Source organism: Eptatretus burgeri, chromosome 1 (assembly GCF_056783735.1).
Source record: "Eptatretus burgeri isolate ZD-2024b chromosome 1, Ebu_testis_v1, whole genome shotgun sequence".
In the NCBI taxonomy this organism is placed as follows: domain Eukaryota; kingdom Metazoa; phylum Chordata; class Myxini; order Myxiniformes; family Myxinidae; genus Eptatretus; species Eptatretus burgeri.
This window is the reverse complement of record NC_140961.1, coordinates 123,089,701-123,107,736: the sequence shown is the minus strand read 5'-3', so window position 1 is coordinate 123,107,736 and position 18,036 is coordinate 123,089,701. Positions and strand designations below refer to the sequence as shown.

At 42.7% G+C, this 18,036-nt stretch overlaps 1 protein-coding gene and 1 pseudogene across 3 annotated transcripts in view; both read left to right on the top strand.

Annotated features, from left to right (window-relative positions):
* Positions 1 to 2,897: 2,897 nt before the first annotated feature.
* The window catches only part of LOC147035311 (huntingtin-interacting protein 1-related protein-like), a 993,771-nt pseudogene continuing 978,632 nt past the window's right edge, over positions 2,898 to 18,036 (top strand).
* The window catches only part of LOC147035320 (uncharacterized), a 14,602-nt gene continuing 4,243 nt past the window's right edge, over positions 7,678 to 18,036 (top strand). Inside the window, exons 1-8 of one of the 3 annotated variants that reach the window (XM_085896713.1) lie at positions 7,726 to 10,164; positions 10,488 to 10,649; positions 10,817 to 10,981; positions 13,786 to 13,818; positions 13,942 to 14,088; positions 14,414 to 14,548; positions 17,148 to 17,287; positions 17,636 to 17,804. In XM_085896713.1, the coding sequence (XP_085752839.1) occupies positions 10,915 to 10,981; positions 13,786 to 13,818; positions 13,942 to 14,088; positions 14,414 to 14,548; positions 17,148 to 17,284 (519 nt within the window). In that variant the 5' untranslated portion in view covers positions 7,726 to 10,164; positions 10,488 to 10,649; positions 10,817 to 10,914 and the 3' untranslated portion in view covers positions 17,285 to 17,287; positions 17,636 to 17,804. Of the gene's footprint in view, positions 10,165 to 10,487; positions 10,650 to 10,816; positions 10,982 to 12,402; positions 12,506 to 13,785; positions 13,819 to 13,941; positions 14,089 to 14,413; positions 14,549 to 17,147; positions 17,288 to 17,635; positions 17,805 to 18,036 lie in introns of those variants that run through there. The other 2 variants (XM_085896716.1, XM_085896718.1) reach the window with 2 other exon arrangements.

Genomic DNA, 18,036 nt, shown 5'->3' with positions numbered 1-18,036 from the left:
TGACACAAACACCAGGCATGAATAACTAATGTAATGTGTTACATGGGGTGATGTAATTGCCACTGGGTAAAATGGCAGTACAACCCTGAATTTGTTTCTTAGCAATGCCTTAAAACCTGTTTAAACCTTTGTTTGAATTGAATTATATACTTGGACAATGTAGAACATAAATCGCCTTCATAATACTTCCAAGAAGCATGCGATATATTAATGTATAGCATGGGCGTGCTTGGCATGTGAGAGGATTAAGACAAGGCCATATGGCTATGTCAATGCTGATTGACGCTGTGTTCTATGGTGATCAATAAAGCCTCCATCTCCAAAATTGTGACTCAACATCGTCTTATTATAGTGTATAAAGGTGATGAATAAGACTGCTTCAGTTGTGATAAACTTCTAGATTTTTTAAAATGATCTTTAATATCATTATTTTATTCAAATTGACGTAGATACCTGAACACTGCATCAGGTAGCATGTTCTATGAACTCTCTAGTTTGAGTATGTTTTTGATTATACGGTACTGTTGAAATTTCATTTTTAGTTTTCAATTTATCGCCCTATACATTTGCACTTACTGGAAAGGCTCAAAGGGCTCGTGTGTTTCTCTTTCTGGAATAGCTTGTGAGCACATCACAGTTATCTTGTGTTTATTCGTAAAACAAACATATTTGTTGCATAAAATAAAGATTATAATATATCATCTTGTGATTCATGTGCATCTTAGTTGATAGAATTCTTATCTCTTCCATGTTCTTTCTAGTCATTTTCTTTGATTTACTTATGCGTTTGGGGATAATAGATTCACATTATCTTTAAAACCCTTCCATGAATGTCAAACGTTGTCAGGGGACCTTCCAATACATGCATTGTCTGTTTGACACTCTTTTCAAGTTTTACATGCTCGAACTCTTCAGACATCATTCAACATATATATATATATATATATATATATATATATATATATATATATATATATATATATATATATATATATATATATATATATATATATATATATATATATAATGCACCACTTTAAAAGCCTATTTCAATTTCAAAAATGTTTCAATTGAATTGAAATTGGTTTGAATTATTACATTTTAATAACATGGTCGCAATGGTAGGTGGCTCTTTCATTGGATTAAACGAGCATATTGATTAGTTCTCACACATAAAATTTGGCCAATTAAATGCGATCAGAGTAAAGTGATTTCCATTAAAAATTACCATCCTTGGTGGTGTAATGGTTTGAATGTCTGCTCCAAGTCCTGGATGATGGAAGTTCAAACCCTGGCTGAGTCATTCCAAAAACTTTGATTCAAGAGTTCATGGACATGATACCTTGCACACTCTTCAAGTGCAGTACATACAGGAGGGTCTTGCTGTTGGCAAGGGTTTTGTTCTTGAAAATCCCTGTGAACTGCAAATCCACAAACTTAAAAGATAATGGGGAAAATAGGGTGAGGGTCTTCAACTTTAAAATTTGTCAAAACTGAACCCTTAATTAACATGTTTGTGTGCTGTCTTTGTGCTGCTATTTTCATGAATAATATAGTTATTAAGAAAATAAAATAAAGTATTATTTCCTATATTAAGAACATAAAATAAAGTATTATTCCCTGTTTTAAGAACATAAAGTAATGTATGATTTCCTGTAATGAGTACATAAAATAAAGTGTTATTTCTTGGATTCAAAACATAAAATAATGTATGATTTCCTGTATTAAGAACATAAAATAATGTATGATTTCATGTATAAGAACATAAAATAATGTATTATTTCCTGTATTAAGACAATAAAATAATGTATGATTTCCTGTATTAAGAACATAAAATAATGTATGATTTCCTGTATTAAGAATATAAAAGAATGGATGATTTCCTGTATTAAGAACATAAAATAATGTATGATTTCCTGTGCGTGGCATAGAATGCGTCCTTCACGGTGAGATCACTCGCCTCAGTCGGAGCACACACAGAGACCAGGGAAACGACACCCAAGGAGTGACGAATCCTAAGTCTCATAATACGCTCGTTGACCGGTGCTACCTCAATTATCATTGGAGTCAGCTTATTGGACACAGCTACAGCAACTCCTCGGGCATAGTAACCATCAGAGCGACCAGACCAATAGTAGGTGTCACCAGGATTCTCACCACAATCCGGTGGCCGAATTTCAAAGAGTGCTGCAATACCGACGTTCAAACGCTTGAGCTCAAATGATAACAGAGACAGGTGATCATCCTCTCTTAGGGATAGGACATTCCAAGCACCCACTTGAAGCTCTCGCTTCAGGTTAACCCAAAGAGATCACTGTCTGGTGGATGACAGCCCAGCAGTCTGGTGGATGACACTGAAGCACTTATGCATCAAACACCCTTATACACACTAATAGTATGTTGAGTAACAGTTTAGGAGATGGAAGCTTGATCGATTGGTACATAGTCATTATGGCAGCCTCTTCTTCACTCTGTTACACATGCCACACCCTCTAATGCAATAAATCGATACATTGCATGGTTCTTGGAAGTATTATTAAGGCAATTTCTGTTCTACAGTTTTGAAGTTTATAATTGAATTGAAATAAAGGTTTAAAGAGGTTTAAAGGCATATAAATAAATAAATTCCAAGTTCTACAACCATTTTCCCCAGTGTCTATGATTTCCTTTCAGGTATGGTAAAACGACAGACTTGTCTTCCTATTAATGTTCTGATTCCTGTTCAAAATATAACATTCAATTGAACTTCTTTGTTTCTCGATCATAAACTGATAAGACAGACAGACGGATGCCTGGGCAGACATGAACCAATTGCAATTACAGTGGTTCCAAACCTAGGTTGTGTTTGAGGTATGTAGATGATACCTTTGTGGTTATAAAGAAGTGTGAGCAGCAAGAATTTTAAAACTACCTGAACAGTGTGGATGTGAACATCCAATTCACCCACAAACCACACAACAATGGCCAGGTACCCTTTGTTGATTGCAAGGTTCACATGAATGGTGATTGGTGCTTGGATTTTTGAGGTGGACAGGAAGCCCACACATACCAACCACTATTTGCAGTTTGATTCACACCACCCATTGATCCATAAATGATCTGTCATTCACACTCTTTTCAGTCATACAAATTATATACACAGGAGGGGAACGATGTGAGAAGGAGAATATTAGGAGTGCTCTCAGTAAGTGTGGTTACCCTGGATGGTCTTTCATAAATGTGGGAAGTCGCAAAAACAACATCACGTCTTGTGAACAAAAACAGGACACAGCACAAGAAAATATTGTTGTGGTTGACGAAATTCGCAAACCACCATTCAGGTCCCTTAGGTGAGATATCTCTGTAAGTATATGTGTAGTTAGGCCCAAACCCGTTGTTTAGAGGGAATAAATGTCATTCATGAGGGCTGCGACCCTTTTAGATAGCCGTTTTTCTTTTACTATCTTTTTGGACCAGCCGCCATTACTACCATTACTACCACCACCAACCACGTCTCAACAGCCATCACACAACAACCACCAACCGCAACGCCGCTTCACAACAACAACAACGCCAAGAGCCACGACCTTTACCGTCACAACTCGCCCTCGCAACCATCGCATCACCACCATTCCCGCGCCGCTTGTGGGCACCGATACTGGACTCGTGCAGGGCGCGCACCGAGCAGCGGGTGCAGAGGCACCAGCCTTTCCGAAGCAATCGGATCAAAAACGACTCACGCCCACTTCTGTTCCGTCCTATCGGCGAGCGTGGGGCGATTTGGCCCCGCCTCCAGGTGCGTCGGAGTGTGGTCGCTATATGCAGATTCGCGGATCAAAAAGCATTCACGCCCACTTCTCTTCTGTCCAATGGGGAGCCAGCCAGAGGTAAAGGGTCGAAGTTGAAGAAGCGAGGCCACGGGGGCTATCAGATGTGGAGACCCACCATGCACTGATACCTACATTGGAAAAACTCACCAAACCCTTAAGGCCCATATGAACCAACATCATCATCCAGCTTATGAAGAGGCTTTGAACTCTGCTGAATATTGTTATGTTTGTGGGGTAGATGGAGGAATTTCATAGGAAAGATAGGATCTATAGAGTTGCTTGGCCCGTGGCCGTGCAGGAGACATCTTGATGAAAACTAAGTTGGGAAACTGTGAGCTTAAATGTTATATGTCACTACAGGGGGGGGGGGGGGTTGGTGCGGTGTTAATTAGATACAGATTAAGGATAATTTCTGTGACCTTCCCCTATGTTTTTGTATTACAAACCAGCAATGAAAGAATTGTTTTTATAACAACAACAACAACAACAACAACAACAACAACAACAACAACCATTACAACCGAGCTGCATAACCAAGCAGGCAAGAAGCCCCACCTCCAAGGGTGATGATGGGCGAACAAGTCACACTCCCAGAGTGGATGATTGATAGGCGTGACGTTGAAGGGAGATCGGAAGTGAACGCACGAGGGAGTTGGGTGTGAAGGAGGAAATCGAAAAGAAGAGGAGGCGTCTTGAAAGGAAAACAGGGGAGGGGGGCGGAAGCTGCTCATGGCAGCAGGCGACTGAGGTTAGTCAGTCTCACATGAGGGACGCGGTCGGAGAGAAGGCGTGCATCTGAAAAGAGAACAGGGAGGCACATCATTGCAAAAGTTTTGGTGTGAGAGAGACACGGTCGGAGACGAAGACTCGAAGCAGGACAGAAGTGGGTTGAGAGCGGCTCGGCGCCATTTTGGGGCGTGCCCTCACGCGCAGTGACGAAGCAGTTTGGTGATCTTCAAGCGACTGAGACTATCTCCTGCACCCGAAGCGAAGTGCCAAAATAAAGGAGGGATTTTTCTTTGCTTTATTCTGTCCCCTTGTTTGTATTTGAGTCTGTGTGGAGGTGCCCCAAAATTAGATTTTGATTCACGTTACCTCACCTCTTGATTTGTTCCATTATAACTGTTGCTTTTCTGGTTATTAAGTCATTATTTATTCTATTTGCTGGTGTCCATGTATCTGTTGTGGGTTCGAGAGTAAAACTCCTGTGCTGTCCTACCGTCCTGGTGAAGCGCCGAGCTGTTTTTTTCTCGTGCACACCCTTATCTCTGAGAATCTCGCTGTAAGCCTCCAAGGAAGAACCGTTTGGCTATCCGTCCAGGTCGGCACAGACCCACCGAACACGACAATTGTTGCCAAGGAGTGGTATTCGAACCCCCCCCCCCCCCGACTCCCTCTGGAGTGCAGGATTTGAGCTATTACATTAATGACAACTGGTGTTGGAGCGAGCTAAAGCTGAAAAAAAGAAAGCAGAACTGGGAATCAAAATTTTTTAATGATTGCCTTTCTAGCATCGAGGAGAGGGGATTGTAAAAACGAGGAACAAATTGTATCGTTTGGTGTCGGGAGACAAATGGTGTAGGCAGAAAAGACCCCTTGGAAATTTAAGGGTATTATATATTTTTCTGAGGAGGTTAAATGCACACGGGAAATGGCGGACGGGTACGAGATAGCAATGATGGTATTAGATAGCGATCATGAAGATAGCTTGGGTAGAGTTGAGTGATGATGATAGGGTAGGAGCATCCCCCCTCCCAGTCCAAGCGTCAGTCCCTCCTCCACAGTGGCAGAAAATGAGATGGATGCAGGGGAGCGGGTGTGATGACCATCCAGGCCATGTGTCAGATGTCAATTAAAATGCATGAAGGGATCAAGAAACAAATTAATGAACAAAGTGATAAAAAAAAAAACACGAGTGAACCAAATCAATGGAATAGAACACAAAATTGAGAAACAAATGAGTGAAATGGAGGGAAACAGAAGGGAAATGAATGGACAATTGGAAGGAAAAATAAAAGGCATCACTGATCAAATGAACAAAATCAAGAAGGCAATAACACATGAACTGGGAACACGAATTACGAGAGTATGGGAAATGAATGAACGATTGGAAGACGAAATTGATGAAAAAAGGAATGAAATGGGGGGTGGGGGGGGTGGGGGGGAAGTTGGAAGAAGAAATTGGATCAACAAATAAAATAACTGACAGTAAATGAGGAGGGCTATCACACCTGTGTGGATGCCATAATGCTACAGCAGGTAAAGGAATGGGTATCTTGTCAGTGCCAGGGTGGCGGTTTAGTGCAAAAGTTGGAAATGCATGTCATGGAACAAGAGCAGGTGTTGGTTGATAAAGGCCGATGGAAGCTAAAATTGAGAGTGGAAAGGATGAATGAGATATTACAGGAGCAACTGAATACTTGGGACAATACCATAAAAGGGACAGGAGATAGAACAAAAAGTTTTTGTTAGGCTCAAAGGTGACGTTAATGGTCCTGTTGAGACCTTGCTTAGGCTGACTGACTCGTATGAAGTTAAACTGGACTTGCTGCACTTTGTCATTGGAGACGTTGCCGAACAGCGTTGAGCAGATTTGGCGGAGCCAATGTTTGAACCACTTGCAGGACATGTAGAGGCAGAGAGTTGCAGCAGCTGTGGCTTCCTGTTGGTTGAGCAGGAGGCTCATCTTGAATTAGGCCAGGATGAGTCAAGTGCAGGCTTTGAAGAGAAACGTGTCTGCATTTACGTCTTGGGCGCCCACCGAGAACAAGGTGCCAACACTGTCTGGAATGTAGCAGGCACTTTTTCCTTTTCCAGCAACTCTGTTCTCAGCTGGAAGTTCTGAAATTTGCTCCACAAGCTTTTGCACGAAGGGCGCCCCAATGTTCTGCAGGATTCCTCACTTCATGTTACTTGATTAAAGGAATTTGTTCGCATGTGGCATCATCATCATGACTGTTGTGGTTGGATTGTGGCCACCGACATCATGTTAAACATAAGGAAAGTTGACTGCCACATTGGGTGGCTGATTTTTCCATCTGGCTTGGTGGTGATGGATGGGGAGCTTGGTGCTGCGGGAGACAGTGGCAATGGCGCCGTTTTTCAGCAGACAGTGGAGCTGTTTGCCGATAAGGACAGTGAGCTCTGCCCTTTTGAAGCAGGTTCTGCATATTTGGATCTATCATATGCTGTCTCCACGATGCAGGTTGGGTGGTGTCCTCTGGCACCTCTCATGCAGGTCATACCAGATCCGAGTTTCCTCCTTTCCAGTCCCACGGAGTTGCAACTGTGGTGCGATGGAAAGAAAGGGCTGGACATGAGGGGATCTGTGCTGGCGAAGCATGTGAGTCCATTAGTGGTGATTCCAGGTGAGGAAGAGATAGAACTTGAACCAGAACCATAACCACAGACTTTGCTGACTCTGGAATCAAGCATTGCAGAGGGACCCAATGAAAAAGACTTGCTGATAGACAGCTTATGCCAGGAGAACAGGGAATTTTGTGCTGAACTACAATCCTCCAAGAACAAAACCCGGAAAGTGATAAAAAAAAGTTTTCGGGAGAGAGTATGTGAGCTCGAAGCTGTGTGGGACAGTGATCCCAGCTGTTGGGAGCATGTGCTTGCTGACGCTCTAGCCCTGCAAGCTGAATTAGATGGACTACGCCCGCAGTAAGCTGAACAAGCACAACAAGGTCTCAATAGAACTGAGAAGAAAGTGTGGGCAAGTAAACGGCGGTATTGGAAGATGAAAGAGAAACATAAAGAACTGCATGACACCAAAACACATCTCAACTCACTACAACTCTCATCACAGGTAGCAGAGAAGGTGAGCATAACAGCCCAGGGTCAGGTGATGATGTTTGCATTAACCATGGTGGCTCTTTTTCTGGCTTTTGTCTATCGTGGATGGTGGAATGCGGTTGACAGTGTCCATTCATGTCTGGGAGTTATCCTCATGATGGTTGTGAGTCAGCCGGTCATGGCCTTGTTCCGCCCTCGGCTGGCACATCCAGTAGATGCAGTTTTGGCTGTGTCCGCTTGGCTGTGGCAATGTTTACTTGGATTATGGCTGTGGCCACAGTTCTTCCTGGAGGGGGATACAGGTATTGATTGGGACAGGATGTGAGAACTCCAGATTTACCACATCCTGGAGGGGGATACAGGCTTCTGGGGATGGATGAAAGAATTCTAGATGTACTTGATCCTACAGGAGGATGTAGGCATCATTCAGGACTGGTTGAGAGAACTCTAGGTCTATCAGATCCTCGAGGAGGATACATGCATCGATTGGGACAGGATGAGAGAGAGCAATGGGTTTACCAGACCCTAGAGTGGGATGCAGGCTTCTGGGAGTGGATGAGAGAAATTTTGGTCCACCAGATCCTGGAGGTGGGTGCAGGCATTGATCCTGCTGTCTCTCACAAGAATGTTTATCGACACAGTTCCTGGGACTGGCCTGGTTCTTTGACACCTTCTCATGGAGGGTGTGCTTGAAGTCTATGATTGTACCCAATCACTAGCCAGGGTGATCTGCAGGATTTTGGAATAAGAGGAAAATAAATAAAAATAACAGTATGGAATCCAGGGAGATTGAAAGCATCGAATCCACAGCGGTGGATTTGAAGGGTGCGAAGAAAATTAGAAGGGGTGGATGACACTCTTGGTCCCAACCAACCTGTGAAGACTTACACTTAGGGTAAGGTGCCTCGTTGCTTACTGTCCCAAGGGTTTCGTTTTGCTTGAATTTGGGACATGGGAATTTGGATGGGAGTGGGCAAGTGTGACTCGATGGTCGGTAAAGGGATCGATTTGGAAACCAGAATTATCTGTTGTGACGACGTTTGTTACGTGTAAAGGATTGAATTGTGTTTGGAGAGTGAATGCGGATGACAACATGTAAGCAGGCCATGGCAGAGTAGTAACACAATCACGATTTTTGCATTGCAATGTTTGAGAATGGAATGGCAAAATCACACGAGATGTGGACAACATACACTCATTAGGAAAAAAAAAAAGTTAGGAAAAACTTTGCAATGTGTTTCATGTGCTAAGTGGTGGATGAGCTGGGAACACCGAGATTGTTGGGAGGTGTCACATTGGGACCCAGAGTAGTGTGCACACCAGTGTAATGATGAGGTATGAATGAAGTTCATGGCAAAAACATTTTAGGGATGAAGATTGAGTGCATTGTACAAGTAGCGTGGTTATGAGTTTTTGAGGAGCAGGGTACACCCCCTTTGTGCAGATGAACCCTTGCCTTTATTGGCATTATCTTAGATGGGGTTCAGATGTTTTGGTACATGATGTCGTTCTGCGGTTAGTACTGGGTGAAGAGAAGTTTTTGTTGTGTGAAGGTACAAAAGTTGACGGCCTGGGGTGTGGCTTTGTTGTGAGAAGTTTTAGAGGAAAGAACATTCCAGCAAAGGTGTACTGAGCCTGATTCAGCAAGGGAGTTAGTGGAGGTGGGCCGAACACCCCAGGAGAGGGGTTCCATCACCTCGTGCGAGAGAGGGCACCAGAATGGGGAAATTGCGTCAACCATGGTGGCTGTTTTTATGGCTTTTGTCTATCGTTGGAGTTGGAGTTGTCTATCCCCCTAATAGTTGGAGGAGTGTGGAAGCTCGGTGTCGGGGTGAAGCCAGTCGCACGGATGCCGAGTTTACAGTTAAAGCAGGGCCAACCTGCCGTGAAAGCCACACTGCCCAACCACAATATTGTTCAGAAAATTTGTGTATGACAGGTGAATTGTTGAAGGGTTAATGACAAATGTGTTTTGAGAATTTTAGGACAGAGTAGGACAATGCCCCCCCCCCCACCACCCTGTACCATTTTTGAATGTCTGCAGCTGCTGGAGTAACAGAGTAGGGGAATTGTGTTTTTTTGAGGATCCATTGTGTCCCAAATTTTAGTGTAGGGGTTGGCACACCTCCATCGGACTTTCCAACGAGCGAGTCTTGTGAGGCCACACCCCCTCATCATGTATGTCACCGTATGTACCTTGATTTTCCTCCCGGAATATAGGTAAACCGACCCTGGGTGCAAAGACCTGTCCAGATGGGAGTGTTGTCAACAGCCTCCGTGGTCTTTTTACAGATGCCTCAACCTCTTGGAATTATCCGAGAGCAGCAAGGTCAGTCACAATATACTGCTCAGTGACAGGAGCCTCCCTACCTGCTCTTGTGATCTGTGCCATGGTTTTACTGCCTAGAGGGAGTGACTTCACTGTGTCCTCTTATAGGGCATGGTTCAGCTTTCCAGATACCCTATGGGCCGTTTAAACCTCGGGAATCACGTGCCAATTGAATGGACCTCCACTTTCACAATCTCTCACAATGAATCTTGAGAAAATAATCAGGTGAACTTCCACTACTACTTACTACGCAAATGATGAAAATCGGTTTGCTGATATTTCCATTAAAATTTGCAGGAATGAAAAGGAAATTAGTCAATGAAATGTTAATTGTTGAAAGTGTAATTTTAAAAAATAATTGATGCAGATTTTGTTTTTTTTTGCATTTTTACAATTTCCCTTAACTTGCATTGATCGAAGGCTCAGAGTGAAGCTTGTGCATATACCACGTCTCGGACAAATTGACAACGGCTCTTGTTCCACCGAAGGGTTGATGCTCGGAAGTCGTAAACATTTCTCCTTTTCTTTCTCCTTGCTTCCCACCACAGTTAATACATCTCGATCAATGTCCTATTGATTTCATCGATTATTCTACTTGCCCGCTGCTGCAGATCGACACTAGTCTTCAACAGCAAAACTACCGGAGTTCTTCATTATATAATGCTTCTTGAGACTTGTCCTTTCACCTGCACACTGGAGAAGCTTTTCAGGTATTTTATGTTTGGAGAGGTTTGTGGAGATCAATGAAAATACCCATAGAGTTATTAAATGTGTAATCACCCTGATCCAAGATACACTTATCATGTGAACTCCACTCCACCCTCATTATCCACCTCCTCCTCCTCCTCTCCTTATATCTCTCCTTTCTCTGCTCAAGATCAGCTATAAATACGAATACACTGAACAAGGCACGACATACCCACACTAGACTCGATTCAACGTGTGCACGACCTCCATCTCCTTCACCTGAAGATCATGATGCCCTCCCTGGCAGTCGCTCTTACCATTGGCATGTCCATCCTGGTACTGGCACATGGGGATGGTGAGTGATTGTTATATGGTGATTGAGTGACACACACGTGAAGCGAAAAGCGGGGTTAAGCAAAAGGTTCACTTCTATCTTCCTGTCCGTCTCTGCGGTTTATATTGCTGTTACTAAACAAGGTCCTCACTACAGATGTACTTGCTGTCATCATCTCATGTACCGACAAACGGTACTGCAATTTCACATCAGTAAGTTCAGCAAAGCACCTAAGGAAGTCTTTCGACCTGAGTTTATGTATGCCAGTGTGAAGGGGAAATCTAGATCTGCAAAACCTATGATCTACGGGAAAATGCCTGCTCATGAAGATAGTTCCCATCATGAAGATGAATGGAAAATGAGGATTTTATTATTGGAGATGGTGGCACTCCCTTGTGGCAAGCAACGTGCAATTCATAGGCCTGTAGTAAACACCTGCAGATCTGAAACCTCTGTGCATCCGATTGCCGAGGTTTGCCTCACAAGTTTAGAAGGTCTCCATGAAGTTCAAGAGAAATCTGAGTCACAAATGTCACTACAGTCTACATGTACCAGTATGTACAACCTGCTAAATGTATGTCTGCCTTGCAGGGGTTAAAGGTAAATAATCCACTGTGTAAAGACACCCAGATGAACACCAAATGGCTGGCTTTATTTATTCGTATGCAGCCTGTGGCTGTTTGGCTGCATCATTTTCTGGGGGTGCAGATGTGCCACCCCTGGCCCCTGTTACCAGCTAGCTGGTACTCATTTTGCTGACCTCGGAAGGATGACAGGCAGAGTCAACCCACCTGGTGTAAATTCAACGACCCGACGGTGGCTTGTACTCAAGACCCTAAGATCTTCAGCTGGCCACCTTAACTATTAAGCCAACACCAGGCTTAAAAATGGCTGGATGATGCTGCACAAGTTGACGCTGTTCTGCTGGAGCCATTGTCATTTAGAGCACTGTTCCCCAGTACTACAAACAAGCAGTGAAACCAACACTGGATATCCAGATGTACACCAAAGGAATTGTAAGCTATGCATTGATTGTGCAAGCATATATGTACACATATAATCAAGCTGAACAGTTTGTTTTGTATCCCACTGATCGGCTGGATTTGCATTCGGACCTTAACAACAATTTAATCAGCTTTTTCTTGTCAACTACACAATTCATCCACCAATTTTTGTAATAATGCGTCCACAACTTTTTGAGATATCATGGTATTCATCGTTTTTGGCCCTGTCTACCAATGGTGAAGAATCACTGAAATATTTTTCTTATCTGGATTCGGATCCGGATCTTCAGCAAAAGATAATATTTTTGTCCTTGTCACACTCCCAACCCGTTCACTAAATTTATCCCAATCCGTCCAAAACTCTTTGAGACATCCTGTTCACAGACAAAGAAACAGACAAAAGGTTGTGGTGAAGTTTCATCAAAATCGTGTGTGTAGTTTCAGAGAAGAAGTTGCAAGTGTTTGTGGACGAATGGACGGACGGATGGACAAACAGACTGATGATGCGCCATCCCATAAGCTATCAGGAACTAAGTTCCAGGTGAGCTAGTGAGAGTGAAGTTGATGGCGCGCCATCACAAATCCTCTTACTCTTCCTCTTCCAGCCTAAAGCAAAGTTTCCTCCTCTTCCAAATCCTCTTCCAAATCCTCTTCCAGCCTAAAGCAAAGTTGAAAGATGGCAAAAAGTTCCACCCGGAACTATCCAATATCAGGTACTACCCAATCAAAATTGCTCAGGGTCATGTCCTCAAAATAATTTGCACAGCTGGGAGAAGTGCCCACCACAGACTCGGATTCTCCGTTGGATCACATCTACTATAACAGCTCAAGCACCAACACCGTTGTTGATTTTGCGGATGTCTACACATCGTATAATGATGCTACAAATGTATCTCCACCTGAAAAGCTACCTTGCCTCTGGTGCAGTCACTTGTGTTTTGTTTAGTTATTGTGATCTATTTTGTTATTTTGTGGTGTGTGGTGTGGTGTGTCCATGTATGGTGTGGTGAGGCCCTGTTTATAAGTCCAACTCCTCAGCATGGTAACCCGGTGAATGGCAGTGTATCACTATGTGCTGGCTAACGGAGCTATGGCATCTATAATACTGAAGTATTACAATGAACCCAGGCACAGGGTGCCAGCTCATGCCATCTGAATGGTCCCTTGAGTGCTCACCTTCAGAGAATTTGCAGTACTCCCAGGTGAAGACGATGTCTCCACAGAGAGAAAAGCAAAGCAAGACAAGGGCAGAGGGAATTGTGTAGACCATAACACCCAGAGGGGATCACCTGTTGAACTCTTTATCGTCAGGGATGGAGTGATTGACTGAATGCTCTCTCTGCCGGGAGTGGATCAGTGACTGAATTAGGCAGAGAATGACAGGTATGGGTATGGCTGTACCGTTGTTGCTAAGCAGTACCCTGCTTCCGAATTAGTCCCCATCGCACGTACGCAGAGAGAAGTGAGATAAATATTTTTTACTCTGTTTGTCTGTCTGTCTTACAGTCAAACGAAATTGAAAATCATTGCAAACAGGAAACTCACTGTTTTAAAGGATGTCATAAAGGACACAAACAACAAGCAGAATAACTAATGTAACGTTGTTAAATAAGCTGGTGTGAAAGACGACTTCCAAATGTTTTTTTTTTCCTACAACCTTTAAAACCCTCATTTTATTTCAATTTAATTATATACTTGATCTCTGTCGGACACAAATCGCCGTTTGTAGCACTTGCAAAACCCTTCCATTTAGCAGTACTTGGACAGTGATATTTACAGCATTTTACATCATCACGACCAATCAAATTTTTTTGCTCGCAGATCCTGTTTCTCAACACAGCGGCGTTATGAAGGGTAAGATTTTCTTTGAACTCTCTTGTTAAAAATGTCACAACTTCTTTGTTCTAAACTTAATGGATCGTTTTTTTCATTGGATTTCTTCTCTGTAGAGTGTGTCTTAGCTTGCTGTCTTGACAGGTAAAGGACATTGTCCAGATGTTCCACCTAAAGGGTTAATTGATGTATGTATCCGTACAATTGATCACTGTTGGGAGGATAGACATTGTGGCCCTGGGAAGATCTGCTGTCCTGGTCGATGTGGCAACGTTTGTTCGTCACCAAAAGGTAATCTATATTCATTGTGTTTTTCTTGTAGATCGGTGGTGTTTGAAGTTGTTACTTTCCTTTTAAACCAGCTATTTATTACGGAGGCCATTTTGAATGGCATACTCATCCCATGATCGGTTGAACAACAAATTGAACCTTTAAAATATTTTGCTAACAACGTATTATTGGACTGTTGAATATCTTATTGAATTTACAGTTTGATATCAGTGTTTTTGTCCACCCGTTACACATGTTTGTCACATTGTACAAATCCTGTATTATGCATGATCTTGCATTGATATCAGGCACCTGATAATGAGGACTCTTTGTTTATCTTTTTCAGAAAAACATGGAACTTGTCCTGGTGTTATTAGTAGGTGCGTTGACGTCTGTTCCAATGATCAGCAATGTAAAGGCATCCAGAAATGTTGTCCAAATATCTGTGGACACGAGTGCATGGATCCTAATGAGGTCAAAGGTTCGTTAAAGGTTTATTCCAAAGATGTAGTATCGTTTAAAAACCGCCGTTGTGATCGTTCCATTTCATGTATGAAGTGTGAGTATGAATCACATTTGATTCTAATGTACACTCTGTACATGGAGCAAACATTTTTTGTCATCTACCCTTATTATAATTTATAGACCGGTGTTTGTTTGCCACGCTACTTCTGGGCAGATTACATCCAGACTGGCTATGTAGGATCAGCATGACTAATGAATGTACGGGGGGGTGTTTTTATCTTTGCCGGTGGTCTTGGGGGTTGGGAAGGGTGGGGATGCAAATTCTCTATGTTAATGTGTATAGTGTAGCGCCATCTCAAGATGGGGGAGGGTATTACAAGTCCCCACCCTTTACAGAACTGTCGGCCTGTCCCCGCATTTTCCAGTGCAGTGAGGTGTTTTGAATTATAAAAAGTGGGTATGTTTTTGCTTCATACACACAACGGGTTATTTTTTTTGGGGGGGAAGCGAATGAGGCAGCTGTCAGTTGCCTATACACCACCCGACTAAAGGTATGAGTCAAAAGAACGCGTTGCATGCTCAGAACAAGATCGTCTATCGGGCGGGCACTCTGCTAGTGTCTCTGAATGATGTACTGTTTGAACATCAGTCACACCCTGACTACGTCTATTAATTACATACTATTGTAATGTACCTTTTAAACCTTTCGACCCTTTGACCTTGGAAGACCCTTTAAGACCCTTAATATGTCGTAAGACATTTACATCCTCTATACCCCCTGAGACTATAGACTGCGAACACCGTTTCGAACCTTAAGACTCTTTTTGACCACCAGACAATCTAAAACTCTCAAAATCAACACCAACAGGACCCCTCCTTAGACCTTATAAGACCTCTAAGACCCTAAAAAACCCCAATAACACCAAGATGCTTAAGACCCCAAAGACCCTAAAGAACACAAGACCCCTCAGACAATTTACACCCCAAGACCCCTCAGATCCCAAAGACCCTTAAGACCACAATACCCCCAAGACCCTGAAGACACTAAAGACCTAAGAAGGCTCTTTACGACCCAAAGACACCTGAAGACCCTTTATACTCTCGAAGACCCTTGAGACTCTGAAGACCCCCAAAAACCTCTAAAGAACCTTCAGACCCACAAGACCATTAAGATGCCCGAAGGCTCTATATACCCCATTGGAACCTGACCATTTAGAGACATAAACCCCCCCCAAAGATATTGTCATGTCCGGGGGGGGGGGGGTAGCCCCAACCTGAATGGATAGCCAAACAGTTCCACCTGAGAGGCGAACACGTGATCCTTGGATATTATGGCACACGCTGGATGGGGCGGAAAAGCACACATACCAGACGAAAGCACGAGGGTTTGTACTCAAACCCACAACAAATAGATAGACACAAGCCATTTCAATAAATAGTCGGTTTAGTGAACATAAATCAATGTTTCTAATGGGAATATATCAAAACTGGATAAAACATGAAACGTGAGGAAACCTAAATTCCTATTTGAGGTTCCTCCACACACTTTAATACAGACAAGGGAAAGATAAAACAAAAGAAAATCCCTCCCTTTATTCTGCCACTTAGCTTCATGTCCAAAAGTGGCCTCATGAGCTTGGGCGATCAAACTCGCATTGTCCTGTGCAGGAAGCTTGCAAAATGGTGCACAGCCACTCTCTGGGTGGGAAACGAACAGGAGGAAATTCGGGCAGGGATATTCATCACCAGGGCCCAGAAACTGATGTGCAAACTCTCCTCACAATCGCATTGTGGTTGCTGCTCCTCTGCAAAATGGCGCTGCCTTCTTCCCCGATGGCACAATATGAGGCTTCGACGCACGATCTCACACGACCCAGTCGAACAGTCAATGGCGAGTGTTTTGCTCCATCACGTGAGTAAATTCACACAATAAACACGAGAATCTTCACCGTGTTGAGGGGAAGCCAGGAAAATGAGACCACCGTCTCCAAGCGTGTACCTCACAGAACCTCCCTTTTCGCTCCTTGTTCATGTCCCAACTCTGATCCTTACTCAATCCTTGTCTCTCCCTCACTCCAACCTCTCTTTTCGCTCCAGTCCTTCTTCGTCTCCCAACTGCCGATCCTGTCTCAATCCTCCTCTCTTCCCTCTGATGTCCCGCCCCATCCATCATCCTTGATCATTCAGTATTTTTGACCATTTAAGACCAATTAGACCTTTTTAGACAAATTTAGCCACTTTTGATCCATTTAGATTCCTTTAGACCCCTTAGACATTTTACATTGTTGAGACGTTAGACCTTTCAGCCCCTTTGAACACCTTAGCCCTTTCAGGTCCTAACTACGACTTGGAACGTATCCTTTCGACTCTTAAACCCTTTATACCATCTAGAAGTTTTCAGATGCATACCATACAATCATCTATAGTCTTTTTGCAAACCACAAATGATACATTTTTCAACCAGTAATGCACAAAATCTACCAACCCAGAGGGTGGGTACACTGCCAGTTCTGTCGTACGTTTAAGGTCTTTATTATTCCTTCTTCCATCATTACACCATCTTGAATTGATCTCAGTGACCCGATCATCAGGACCCTGTTTATATTTTCTTCCAGGAAAAATTGGAAAATGTCCTATTCCTACCATCCCTGGTGGTTGCTCGGATGCCTGTTCCCATGATTCTCAATGCAACGGCAGAAAGAAATGTTGTTCAAATGGCTGTGGACACAATTGCATGGATCCCGAGTCCTGAAAGGTTTGTTAAAGGTTTATTACAAAGATGCAATATAATCTCAAATCCACAGCAGCGATCCTTCCATATCATGTATGAAGTGCGAGTGTGAATCACATTTGGTTCTTATGTAAACTCTGGAAGTGGAACAAAACTATATAGTATGCGTAAGGTCTATCTTGATCTTGATCCTTCTTCCATCATTACACATTCTTGTTCCTGAAACAAACACATAGATTTTATTTTGAAATGAAAAGTACGTACAATAAATGTATTAATTGTTTGATTAGTTCGACTTTTAGTGGATTAATAAGCTATACGTATTTATCTATCTTCCCAATGGCCTGAGAGTGAACTTATGTTCTTTTACAGGTTAAGAGTGATTCAAGAGACCACAACAAAGATGAAGAGTTAATTTCTTTTAAAATTGTCAAAAGGTTTATCTTTCGAAATAAATTACTTTCTGCCCTGCAATTACCCAAGGATTTGGTTTCATGTAAATGTAGTCGCTATCTTAATCAATAAACCATGGTTGACAAAAGTTTGTCCTTCATTAAATAGTATTTTTTTTAAAAAACAAAAACTTAAAGAACAAGAAGCCTTGTGTTTTGAGCCATCTGAAGAATATGATGACAAACAAGCAAATGATGATAAAAGAAGGTAACAGGTAAAATATCATTATGTATAAGGTTTCTGAACAAGGTTACAAACACTATACCGAACATATAATACTTTAATACTAAAGATAATCAGTTGGAACATTTGAAGATATG